The 13,946-nt window shown below is 43.4% G+C and overlaps 1 protein-coding gene across 4 annotated transcripts in view; it reads right to left on the bottom strand.

Annotated features, from left to right (window-relative positions):
• The window catches only part of LOC129712475 (transmembrane protein 107-like), a 47,796-nt gene that overhangs the window by 31,348 nt on the left and 2,502 nt on the right, over positions 1 to 13,946 (bottom strand). For 3 of the 4 annotated variants that reach the window (XM_055660945.1, XM_055660947.1, XM_055660948.1), the window contains exons 2-3: positions 9,454 to 9,571; positions 4,394 to 4,461 (exon numbers count right to left, since the gene is read on the bottom strand). In XM_055660945.1, the coding sequence (XP_055516920.1) occupies positions 4,394 to 4,461; positions 9,454 to 9,540 (155 nt within the window). In that variant the 5' untranslated portion in view covers positions 9,541 to 9,571. Of the gene's footprint in view, positions 1 to 4,393; positions 4,462 to 9,453; positions 9,572 to 11,862; positions 11,885 to 13,946 lie in introns of those variants that run through there. The other variant, XM_055660949.1, reaches the window with a different exon arrangement.

The raw sequence follows: 13,946 nt of genomic DNA, 5'->3' as shown, positions 1-13,946 counted from the left end.
TCCCCTTAGCCACAAGGGCCACATCTAACTCCCTCTTAAATATAGCCAATGAACTGGCCTCGACTACCCTCTGCGGCAGAGAGTTCCAGAGATTCACCACTGTGTGAAAAAAAGTTATTCTCATCACGGTTTTAAAGGATTTCCCCCTCATCCTTAAGCTGTGACCCCTTGTCCTGGACTTCCCCAACATCGGGAGCAATCTTCCTGCATCTAGCCTGTCCAACCCCTTAAGAATTTTGTAAGTTTCTATAAGATCCCCTCTCAATCTCCTAAATTCTAGAGAGTATAAACCAAGTCTATCCAGTCTTTCTTCATAAGACAGTCCTGACATCCCAGGAATCAGTCTGAATCTGAACCTCAAGAAAATCCAGAGTCGGAGCCCCTAAGGCAGTTCGTCGTTGTCTACAACCTCGCTCTGGCAGCTCCTGCGATGGTGCTGGTGCCAAACTGTAACGGCCCTGCTGTTCCTTTGGATCGATCAGCAACGTGGAGAGAGGGGACTTGCTGCATGGGCAACAGCCTGTCCTTCATATGACATCGCCCAGGCTTGTATCCGACCAGGATGCATCACCCGTGGTCAGTCATGACTGAGGGGGGCCTACTGTCCTCCTACGTTGAGTTCTAAATTTCTCCCAGTCCTCTGGTTTGTCGCTTCTTCTTGCTAATTCTGGCCACTTCCTTGGATTTAACACTATGCTTGTCGTCCCTCGTCAGCCACGGTTGTGCCGCCTTCCCAGTTTTATTTTTTAGCCAGACAGGGATGAACAATTTCTGGAGTTCATCCGTGTGGTCTTTAAAATTTTGCTATTGCATCTCCACTGTCAACCCTTTAAGTATAATTTGCCAGTCTATCCTAGCCAATTCCCATCTGATACCTTCAAAGTCTCCTTTATTCAAGTTCAGTACACTAGTCTCTGAATTAACCGTGTCAGTCTCCATCCACTGGCGGGATAGTCTAGGATCAGAGGTCATAGTCACAGAATTAAAGGGCGCTCTTTTAGAAAGGAGGTGAGGAGGAACTTCTTTCGTCAGAGGGTAGTTAATATGTGGAACTCATTGCCATAAAGAGCTATGGAGGCCAAATCGGTGGATATTTTTAAGGCAGAGATAGACAAATTCTTGATTAGAACGGGTGTCAAGGGTTATGGGGAGTAGGCAGGAAAATGGGATTTGGAGGCAGAGATCAGCCATGACTGAATGGTGGAGTAGACTCGGTGAGCCCAATGGCCTAATTCTACTCCTATAACTTGTGAACGTGAATTTGTGAATTCCACCATAATATGGTCAATGCTGCCCAAGGGGCCATGCACAACAAGATCACTAACTAATTCTTCTTCATTACACAATACCAAGACTAGGATGGCCTGTCCTCTAGTCGATTTCTCTACTTATTGGTTTAAAAACCCATCTTGTATACATTCCAGGAAATAGAATAGAAGAATAGAATAGAATGCCTTTTATTGTCATTCAAACAGACAGGGTTTGAACTCAATTTAATTCCTACAGTCATGACATTACAAAAAAAACCAAGACACACACTTAACACAATTTACACAAACATCCATCACAGTGAATCCCCAACACCTCCTCACTGTGATGGAAGGCAAAAGTCTTATCTCTTCCCTTTGTTCTTCTCCCGCGGTCCAGCAGTCCAAATGCAGCGTCGAGGCGACTGGGGCTCACGATGTTAAAACCCCCGGCGGGCGATGGTAAGTCCCGCGGCCGTTTAAGCCGCGCCGGGCGATGTTAGGCCCCGCTCCGAGTCATTCAAACCCTGCGATTCCAGCAGGAGAAGTTTCCCTTGCGGGAGCTCCGAAAAGGGGTCTCCCACCAGGGACCTGCAAGCTCCCGGTGTTCCTGTCCACCGGGCCTGCTGCTGGAGCCTCCGAAGCTCCGAAGTCGGGTTGCAGCCGCGCGCCACCACAGCTCTCCCCGCTCCGGTCGGCCAGCTCCGCGATGGCGAGTAACTATCGGGGACTAAAACCTTGAGACGTCGTAAAGACTAGTGTAGTTCCGCAGGGGTCTGAGATGGGAACTCTATTGTGCAAGGTGTTGTACTTTGGGAGGATGAATGTCAGGTGTGAGTGTACGGTTAATAGCAAGATCCTTAGCAGCAATGATGTCCAGAGGTGATCTTGGAGCTCGAGTTCATAGCTTACTAAGAGTGGCAACACAAGGGAGACGCAGCGGTAGAGTTGTTGCCTTACAGCGCCAGTGACCCGGGTTTGATCTTGACTGTGGGTGCTGTCTGTACGGAGTTTGTCGATTCTCCCCCTGACCTGCGAGGGTTTTCTCCGAGATCTTTGCTGGGGCACTGAGTACAAGAGTCAGGAAGTCCCACAACAATAACAATGTGGAGGTTTTCGAAGGGGTGCAGAGGAAATTTACCAGAATGCTGCCTGGATTAGAGGATATTAGCTACAGGGAGAGACTGGACATATTTTGATTGTTTTCCCTGGAACATCGGCAATTGAGGGGAGCAGTACATAAAATGATGAGAGGCATAGATAGGGTACACAATCAGAACTTTTTTGTCAGGATGGAAAAATCAAAACTACTGGACATAGCTTTAAGGTGAGAGGGGGAAAGTTTAAAGGAGATGTGAAAGGTCATCCGATTTCCCTTACTTAGCCATCCTTATCCCATCAACTGGCCTCTAAAGGTTAAAGGAGTGTCTCACTAACTTGAATGAGTTATTTTAAAGGTGGCAAAGATTGCTGAGGTGGGCAGTGATGTTGTATAGATGGATTTTAGTCAGGCCTTTGATAAGGTAGACTGATCCAGAAGATTAAATTATACACATAACCCGTGACACCCTTACTAATCAAGAATCTGTCAATCTCCGCCTTAAAAATATCCATTGACGTGGCTTCCATAGTCATCTGTGGCAAAGAATTCCACAAACTCACAACCCTCTGACTAAAGAAATTCCTCCTCATCTCCTTTCGAAAGGTATGTCATTTTATTCTGAGGCTATGGCCTCCCCCACTAGTGGAAACATACTCTCCATATCCACTCTATCCAGGTCTTTCACTATTCTATAAGTTTCAATGAGGTACCCCCTCATCCTTCTAAACTCAAGCAAGTACAGGCATTGTACCATCAAACACTCATCATATGTTCACCAAATTATTCTTGGAATCATTCTTGTAAACCTCCTCTGGACCCTCTCGAATGCCGACACATTCTTCCTGAAACTGCTCATATGAGCAATGAGAATGGAGGGACATGGATTATACATGGATTATTGCTTGACCACCAAGGGCGCTGTACGATTGGCAGCCTCTGCCAACAGTCTGTCTGTTTTTACATCCTTTTGTTATTTTTGATCTGTTTAAAAGTATGTTTTTGGAGGTTTCTTAGTCTTTTTATGTGGGGGAGGTGGGGAAGGTAAGGGGGCAACCGTTTCTCAGTCAATTGCTGGTCGAGGATGCGACTATTCTCCGAGTCGTGTCTTCGCCACCCCCCTCGTGGCCTACCATCTGGATTGTCGTGGCCTTTCCTGCCAGAGACCGGCCAGAGCTTCAACAGCGGCATGATTTAACATCACGGAGCGGGCGATGCTTTACTGGGGATCGCCGTGTGGAGCTCCGGAGTGTTGGGCCTGCTGCTTAACATCGTGGAGTTGTGGTTTGTGGAGCTTCTAGCTTTGCCGAGGGCCGCCAGTGTTGAAGCTTCGCCCAGCTCGGCCTGTGAACTCGGAAGCCGCGGTCCCCGATAAGAAGTGGCTGATTCGTTGACTCCAAGCCGCTGAGAGTGTTCTTCCGTTCCGAAGCTGGAGTTCCGATCATCCCGGCGAGAGGGCCTGAAACATCGGGCCGCCGTAGCGACGACTGCGGAGGGCTCAAAGGCCCCGACCATAGGTGAACAGATGACAAAGAGGAAGATGGCTGAACTTTATTGCCTTCCCTCGCAGTGGGAACTGTTGATTCTGCAGTGTGGGGGTGTTCATGTAAACTTCTATCGTGTGTTGTGTTCTTTTTATTCGCATGGCTGTATGGTAACTCAAATTTCACTGTACCATTTGGTGCATGCGACAATAAATGTAAACTTGAAACTATAAGAATTGGTCGTGACATCATATTCAGCACAGGCATCTGGGTCACAAAGGCGTATTCTTGTGCTGTACTGTTCATTGTACTATGTTCTATGAATGACCAAGCAATCACAAAGAGCAAGCACAAAGAACAAGCACAAAGATCTTGTTCCTGCTATTGTTCTACCTTTCTGAAAAAACAGCATTAAATAGATTACCATAGTTTTAAATTGCTTCCTAATTTAGTTAATTCACTTATAAACTGATAAGTCTGGACTGATTGGGAGGAAAGTTCACAGCACGTCAATCCAACAAATAAAATTGTTATTATAGATCCTTCTTTGGTAGAGTACTTACTCTTTGTCACGGTTTTGATATTGGTCATGGGTGTAGGTTGGCGGAAGACAAGCCTCTACATTGTCTTTCTGCAACAAAAAAAAAGAAGCACCACAGAATGAACTACATTAGAAAGCAATTGAAAAGAAAATTAATGTAATTTCAGAAAAGTTTTTAAAAAATTCAAATTTGTTCTTTCAGTCCATCAAAGCCGACCACTACTCAGAATTCTCACATTGTTCCCTGCAGCTCTTGCCAAATTTAATGGGCGGGCCTTTTGGGATCAGTGACCAGAGTTCTATGAGCTTTAAAATAGTCCTGACTGATCCACAGGTTAAAGTTCTCAATTGCAGCAAGACCAATTTTGATGTTATTACACAAGAATTTACAATTGGAGTAGAATGTTTGCAAATAAAATGATGTTCGGAAAATGGGAATCTTTGAAAAGTGTGACTAAGGGAGTTCAAAGTATGTATGTTGCTGTTGGAGTGAAGGGCAAGGCAGGTTGAACCTGAGATGATGAGAGAAATTAAGGATTTGGTCAGGTAAAAGGAGGCCTGGATTTGGTATAAGCAGCTGGGATCAAGTGTATCACTGGGACATTGAAAAGCAAACATGAAATAAATCAGAAAGGTAGATTCCGTTATCATTTAGCAATACACTGTAAATGGATCTATTGTAATCATGTATTGTCTTTCTGCTGACTGGTTGGCATGCAACAAGAGCTTTTCACAGTATCTCAGCTTTCGAGGGCATATTTAACAAATTGAACCCCGACCAACGCTTTGCTGTATGGGTGGTCCAGTCAATAAGGTTTGAAATCTCACACAAATACTAACCCGTGATTTTTACAGCTATCAGCAATCTCCCTACTCATCTGCACCTCTAATCCCTGTTGACTATTGGGAGATCTAGTTTACATCCCATGTAAGTGATCATTCCCTTACTGTTTCTAAGTTCTACACATATAGTCTCACTGGACAATCCCCCAAGAGTGTTCACTCTGAGCACTACAACCACCCTTCTCTCTTATCTGCATCTTTATCAAGTCTGCAGCATCTATACTACGGAACATTGAGTTGTCAGTCAGCCCTTCTCTAGGCTACGTTTCTGTTATGACTCTACATCCCAGGACCAAGCTAATCCATGCCCTGAGTTAGTATGATGTAGTGGCGCTAAAAAAGCATGGCATTAAATATTCCCAAATACAACTGATGAGAAAAGAGAAGAGTCAGCAAAACTCAATGAGAAAATTACAATGTTGGAAAGAGAAGATGGTGCACGAGTTAAAAATTGAATCCGTTTGGCCGGCGGCAAGAAATAGCAGAAGGAACATTATAATTAGGTATGTTACAAAACCTACCTGAATCGTGTCTGAGTATCTGCCCCACCCCGTGTGCGCGATTCTGGCGCTGTTTAGAGGGGGCGGGTTTAAAACGCGATTTTTACTAGGCTGTTGCAATCGAAAATGTTCAGCCTAGTAAATCATTAACGGAAAATCGATGGAAGACCCCGTCGCAAAAGGTATTATTAGTTTTTATGGCCTTGTATAATAGTTATATTAGTTTAAAAATCACTCTCTCAACCCACAACCTCTCGCAGCCCCAGGGTTTTATAAAGCAAACAATTAAAGGTATGTACCTTATTTTTACATTAAAAGGGGCTTCTTAAGAACCCTGTGTATAAAGGTTTCTATAGCGAATAGTTCATTTTGGGCTCTTTATATCCCGCAGTATTTTTCTGGGCATTTGAGGGCACAAATCCAGCGCAATGTGAACGTTCTAAACCAGCGCGTTCACAGGAACCCACTAGAAAGCTGATTTAAATTGACTTTAATTTACAGCAATTGAACACTAAATTCCTTCCATTTGGCCTATAAATTGATGTAAATGAGATTTAAAAATCATGTTTTATAGTGAATTATTTGTGAATATTATTTGGACATTTAGGCTATTTAAAAATGTTAATCATTTATTAAGAAATGGATAGATGTTTAGATCTAGTAATTGAAGTTTGAAATTAGCTACAAGTGGGTAACTAACTAATTATATGCTTTAATTTCAGGTCCTCCAAGTAAGATTATTTTATATTTGTTTCAGAATGGTTCAATCTATGATAACTGAAAATTTCATTCAGTTCTCTTAATTTTTACGAAGGTTATGGGCTTTTGACTGTCCTCGATCACAGCATTTTTGTTATGGCCATAGAAAATCAATAGGGAACAAGATGCTAATTTCCGAGTATGAAAATGGCCACAACTTTTTTATTACTTGAGATATGAAAGTGAATTAGGTGTCAAATTAAACTTATTGTTATGCTTTATCTGATGGGATAAATTGCAGACTTGATTTTTTGAATCTCAAAATTTTGTAACATTGCTATTATAATTATGGAGGATAGGACGATAGAAGCAAATGTATGTTTACAGAGAAAAACTAAAATTAAAGATTAGTTATAGTGGGAAACTTCAGTTATCACAATGTAAAATGAATGGTAATAGTGTTAAGGGCAGAAAGGGTTAAGAGATTTCTGGTGGCACAATAGCACAGCTAGAACTTCTGCCTCAGTGGCAGTAATGCGAGTTCAATCCTGATAACTGTGTTGTCTGTGTGGAATTTACACGTGACCACATGGGTTACCCCTGGGTTCTCCGGTTTTCTTTTGCATCCAAAGAAATGCAGATTTTTTCGTTAATTGGCCACTGTAATTTACCCTGACTGTATAGGCAAATAGCAGAATAAGGGGAAGAGCTGATGGCATTGTGGGGTTAATACAGAAAATTAGTGGAGCAGAGAATTGCTGTGAGCTTGCATAGAGTAAATAGGCTAATTGGCCCCTTCTAAGCCATAAGGAAATATGGAAAATTTGTTGGATCATTTTCTAGAACAATACGTTATTGGTCAAATAAGAACAGACATCACCCACGCCAGACTCCTAATATTGACCATAGGTCTGTCTTCAACACGATAATCCCAAGCAAACTCATCTCTGACTACTGGACCTAGGTGTTAGCGCCCTCCTCTGCCACTGAATCCTTGACTGTCTGACCCATAGATTGTAATCCAAGCATGCGTGAAGTGTTGCACTTTGAGAGGTTGAATGTAGGGTCCTGTTAATGGCAAATCCTTCAATGGCATTGGTGTACAGAGGGATCTTGGGTCAATATACAGCTCCCTGAAAGTGGCAATGTAAGTAGATAAAAGTGGTAAAGAAGGTAGGTATGTGGTATGCTTGCTTTCATCAGACAGGACATTAAGTAAAAGTGTCAGGAATTACATTGCAGCTTGTTGGAACTTTAATACGGCTACACCTGGTGTATTGCAAGCAGTTCTGGCCACCCCATTATAGGAAGGATGTGGAGGCCTTTCACAAACTCAAAATATCCCAAAATCATTGAGGTACATTCTGAAGTATGGTCATGACATAGACAGGTTCATGGATAGGACAGGGTTGGAGGGATATGGACCAAACACAGGCAGAAGGGGCTATAGTAGCTTGCACATGTTGGCCGGTGTGGCCGAAGGACCTGTTTCCATACTGTATCACTCTACGACTCTACAACAAGGTCCTGCTTTTTGTTCATGTTAAATGGAACATTTGCCCTGTTATTGAAAATAATGTCATCAGATATCTTGCATTCCCCCATGGGCATAGATGGGGGTTCAAGTTAATTTCATTTGAAATTGGGGACGTTTGACACCCTCTCCCACTACAGCAGAGATTTATAGTCAGGTCAAAATCTCTGACTAAAAGGCAAGATGCTTGCAACTGAATCACAGCTAACATTCAATCAGAATGCAGTGCAGAGATGAAAAACAAGCATGTGGGCCTGGAAAATCCTTGCAGATATCAACATCTCTCCATACCATTACTTGCCAAAGGACAACTGGTCATCAGCGCCAGAGAAGTGTTCGTGTTTAAATAAGACACGTGACACATTTTTTCCCATCACCAGGTGGACCTTAATGTTATTGAAGGAGCATGAAAAGAGTCTGAGGATTGTTGCCCCTCACTGCTTAAGTGCTATTGCATCTATTGAGAAAAACCAGTGCATTAACCACTGAGACTTTCACCTATCCCTTTGTTACCTTCACAAATCTCATCAATCTAATGCTCTCCTGCCTGGCCTCAGTCTACACCATAACCGTTGCTCATACTAACCTCAGTTGTCTATGGCATATCTTACTCCAAGTCTCACTCCTGCCACCCATGTCTTTAGTCTCAAGTACTGAGGTGCCAAGGGACAATTTGAAATTCTCATTGTTTTAATGAGGAGGACAGTGGCGTAGTGGAAGAGTTGCTGCCTTACAGGGCCAGAGACCCGGGTTCGATCCTGACTGGAGATGATTATCTGTACGGAGTTTGTACGTTCTCCCCGTGACCTGCATTAGTTTTCTCCGAGATCTTCGGTTTCTCCCATGCTCCAAAGATGTACAGGTTTGTAGGTTAATTGGCTTGGTATAAATGTTTAAAAAAATTGTCCCTAGTGTGTGTAGAGTAGTGTTAATGTGCAGGGATCGCTGTTCAGTGGGCTGAAGAGCCTGTTTCCGCGCTGTATCTCTAAACTAAACACTACTGGAAAGTTCCAAGCTTCTCTTAAAAATCTTTGCCTCTTAATCCAATACATCTTTTAAGACTCTTTTAAAAATGCTTCTCTTTAACCAGGGGTATCAAACTCACGGCCCGCAAAGGGGTCTGATCAGGCACGCGGGATGATTTCCCCAATGCCAGAGCGGGCTGCAGCTGTCCACGGTGCCGGATCGGACTGCGTTCGCGTGTGCACGGCGCGCATTAATCCGGCGTGCATTGTCTCATTTTGCCCGTGACCTAAAATGAGTTAAGGTGAGTTTGGCATCCCTGTCTTTAACAAATCACTTAGCTCTTGCTCCATTGGTGATGACCATTTTGATCTAAATGAATGCAAGTGAAGTGGCTTGAGACATTACGCTGCACTATTGGCCCTGTATTAGTCCAGGTTGTTGCCCAACAACTCCTGACCACAGATGCTAGTCGGCTGAACCTCAGCATCGGGGCAGGGGACTGTTCCCCATATTTCTCCCATATTTTTCCCCAATACTTACCCTGGACCAGAAGATATTAACTACTATGAGAAAATGAGCCACAAGTGTCAGAAATCGTGATGGTATTAGGCTGGTAGGCATCGGCATCTCCAATTCTTACTCTGCACTCAAGTTCTATCTGCAAAAACAAAGAAGAATCTTTTAAAGGCCAAGATAATTTATTCTCTCGCCTCTACCCAAATATTGAAATTAGTTTTATTCAATAACTAATTTCATGGAGAATGCATGTGAAATAAAGTCATAGAGTGACACAGTGTAGAAACAGGACCTTTGGCTCAACTTGCCCACACCGGCCAACATGTCCTAGCCACACTAGTCCCACCAGCCTACATTTGGTCCATACCCCTACAAAACTGTCCTATCCCTGTACCTGTCCAACTGTTTCTTAAATGTCGGGATAGTCGCTGCCTCAACTACCTCCTCTGGCCGCTTGTTCCATACATCCACCACCTTTTGTGTGAAAAAGTTAATTACCCTTTTTCAGATTCAGATTCCTGTTAAATCTTTTGCCCTTCACCTTAAATCTATGACCTCTGGTTCTCGATTCACCTACTCTGGGCAAGAGATTATGCATCTACCTGATCTATTCCTCTCATGATCTTATACACCTTTATAAGATCACCTCTTCATCCTCCTGCACTCCAGGGAATAGTTCCAGCCTACTCAACCTCTGAGTCCTGGCAACATACTCATAAATCTTCTCTGCATCCTTTCCAGCTTGACAACATCTTTCCTAAACATGGTGCCCCGAAATAACACAAATAGAAACAGAAAATACAAGAAATATCTTGCAGGTCATGCAACATTTGTGAACAAACTACAGAAACTCTTCTCACGGATGGCACCAAAACGTAACCACTTCCAACATTTTTTTTGTCGTTAAATTCTGTTTTCTAGCATCGGTAGCCTTTTTTTGTGGAAACCAGAGGAAGTAGTTGAGACGGGTACAAAAACTACACTTAAAATACATTTGGATGGTTATATGGTTTACAGGGTTATAGGCCAAATGCAGACATCTATGTCGGCATGGATGAGTTGTCCTGTGGGACCAGTTTCTGTGCCGGACGATTCTATGAAACAATTAAACATGCAAAGTGTTGGTGTGACTTTTTTGTCTCCTTTTTCTTAATGCCATGATGATGATCAGATGCCTAATTCCTGTGTTCTGCTCGTCACAACCTACAGAGCCCTCTTTTAAACCTGCACCCCAAACCTTTCTGAAGGCTTAAGGTAGCGAGAGAGAGAGAAAGCAAGGCCTATATGAAGTTAGAGAAGTCAATGTTCATACCACTGGGGTGTAAACTACCCAAGCGAAATATGACATGGTGCTGTTCCTCCATCCCACGTGAAATATGAGGTCCTGTTCCTCCAAAACCTTGCCCTTGTTTTCTCTCTCCATCCCCTTCCCCTTCCCAGTTCTCCCACTAGTCCTACTGTCTCTGACTAGATTCCATCTTTGTCCCACCCCCTCTCCTGACATCAGTCTGAAGAAGGGTCTCTGAAACATTGCCTATTCCTTCTCTCCAGTGATGCTGCCTCACACGCTGAGTTATCCCAGCATTTTGTGTCTACCTTCGATTTCAAACAGCATCTGCAGTTCTTACTTACACAACCTTCCAAGTAACCTTCCAGAACCAACCTGAAGTGTGTTGACCAGAACAAAATTGTATATTGCAGTTGCAGCCTAACCAGTACTTTGTGCAGGTTGATATTACGTCCCTGATTGTGTAGCCCATGCCTCTGTGAATCCTACGGTCCCGTATATTTTACTACCACAAAGACTTATATCCACATTAAAAACAAGCACACCCAAGTCCCTCTTCCTTCATTTCATTTAGCACTGCACTATTTTGTGTCTATTTTCTCTCATTCACAATTATAAAAGGGCTGGACAAGCTAGATGCAGGAAAAATGTTCCCAATGTGTGGCAAGTCCAGAATCAGGTGCCACTGTCTTAGAATAAAGGGGAGGTCATTTAAGACTGAAGTGCGAAAAAACTTTTTCACCCAGAGTTGTGAATTTATGGATTTCCCTGCCACAGAGGGCAGTGGAGGCCAAGTCACTGGATGGATTTAAGAGAGAGTTAGATAGAGCTCTAGGGGCTAGTGAAGTCAAGGGATATGGGGAGAAGGCAGGCATGGGTTATTGATAGGGGACGATCAGCCATAATCACAATGAATGGCGGTGCTGGCTCGAAGGGCTGAATGGCCTCCTCCTGCACCTATTTTCTATGTTTCTAACACCATCTGCAAGTCTGGCCATCTACATCCCTGATGAGCATTTATTTATGTCAAAAACAAAGAAATCTACATCCCTGATGAGACTCCATTTATGTCAAAAACAAAGAAACATTCAGCTTTTTGTGCCACATATCTCTGTTCTGATGCAATGAAGCAGCCAGTAACTTACAGTTATTGAGTGGTGCAATACAGAAGGCCCTTCGACCCACCATGCCCATATCAACAGTCAGAATAATCTGTACTAATTGTTCCTTTATTATTAATTTCTCTTCTACGGTGGAAAGATTTAATAGGAACCTGAAGGCAACTTTTTTTCACATTCACAGTGGTGGGTCCATCAAACGAGCTGCCAGAGGAAGTAGTTAAGTAGGAAGTGTGGGGGGGGGGGGGGGGGGGGGGGGGGTTGGGTTAAAGGGCCTGTTTCCATGCTGTATAACTGCCAAACCATCATTGAGGAACAGAAAACTAAGTAAAAAGAACTGCAGATGCTGGTTTAAATCAAAAGTAGATACAAAATGCTGGAGTAACTCAGCGGGACAGGCAGCATCTCTGGAGAGAAGGAATGGGTGACGTTTCGGGTCTGAAGAAGGGCTGAAACATCATCCATTCCTTCTCTCCAGAGATGCTGCCTGCCCCGCTGAGTTGCTCCAGCATTTTGTGTCTGCAGACAGCTGAGTGAGATTTAATACTGAACATAATAAGAAACATCCAAATAGCTGCAGAGAAAAACATTCCCTTCCAAAGCATATTTGATTAAAACTTCCCATGGTACTGAACAGAAATGCAATCAGACAAAAATTTACTGTGCAGTTTGTGTGCAGCTAGAAACTCCCTCCACACGTTGTTGCATCATTGTGACAACTCACTGCTGCAACCAACATGCGGCGGCACGGTGGTGTAGTGGTAGAGTTGCTGTCTTACAGCGCCAGAGACCTTGCTGTCTGTATGGAGTTTGTTCATTCTCCACGTGACCTGCGAGTTTCCCCTCAGGATCCTATTAAATCTTTCCCCCCTCACCTTAAACCTATGGCCTCTGGATCATGATTCTCCTAGTCTAGGTAAAAACTGTGCATTCATCATATCTATCATGATAATCATCTCTGTCATTTTATACATCTCCATAAGATCAGCCTTCAGCCTCCTGCGGTCCAAGGAATAAAGTCCTAGGCTGCCCAACATCAACCTATAGCTCAGGTTCTCATGTCCTGGCAACATCCTCATAAATCTTTTCTGCACTGTCTCCAGCTTAACCACATACTTCCAATAGCAGGGTGACCAAAATAACACTTTACTCCAAATTTGGCCTCAACAACATCTTGTAAAACTGTAACATAACATCCCAACTTCTATACTCTGAAAAAGGGTCTGGTCTCAAAACATCACCTATCCATGTCCTCCAGAGATGCTGCCCGACCCGCTGAGTTACTCCAGTACTTTAGGTCCTTTGCTACACCCAACTTTCAGTTCTATACTCAATATCCTGACTGATGCGGGCCAATATACGGAAAACCTTCTTGACGTCCCGATCTACCTTTGAAGCTATTTTTAGGGATCTATGTACCTGCACTCCTAGATCCCTCTGGTCTACAACACTTCCCAGGGCCCAGTCTTTCACTATGAAGGTCCTACCATGCTTTGACTTCCCAAAATGCAACCTCTAGCACTTATCTGCGTTAAACTCCATTAACCATTTCTCTGCAACACGCCCAGCTGATCGATATCCTGCTGTAATATTTGGATAACCATCTTCACTATTTACGATACCACTCACTTTAATGTCATCTGTGACTTATTAATCATGCATTCTACATTATCATCCAAATCATTGATATAAATCCCAATTTGTCTAGCACCGATCTCTGAGGCACACCACTGGTCACCATACAAAAAAACCTTCACAATCATCCTCTGCTTTCTTCCACAAATCAGTTCTCTATCCAGTCAGCTAGCTCTCCCTGGATCCCATGCAATCTAACCTTCCAGAGCAGCTTCTCATGCACAACCTTATCAAAGATTCTGCTGGTCCAAATAGACAACATCTTTGGCTTTGCCCTCATCAACTTTTTCATCTATTTCTTCAAAAGACTCAAACAGTTCCATAAGACACAATCTCCCATGTGCAAAACCATCCCGAAGCAGCCCGTCTATGCAAATGCATATATACCTTATCCCTCAGAATCCACTCCAGGAACTTTCTATGACAGATGTTTAGCTTATGGTCTACTGTTCCCAGACTTTTCCTCACAGCACTTC

The sequence above is a fragment of the Leucoraja erinacea genome, chromosome 32 (assembly GCF_028641065.1).
Source record: "Leucoraja erinacea ecotype New England chromosome 32, Leri_hhj_1, whole genome shotgun sequence".
Taxonomy (NCBI): Eukaryota; Metazoa; Chordata; class Chondrichthyes; order Rajiformes; family Rajidae; genus Leucoraja; species Leucoraja erinaceus.
This window is presented reverse-complemented; position numbering and strand designations above follow the sequence as displayed.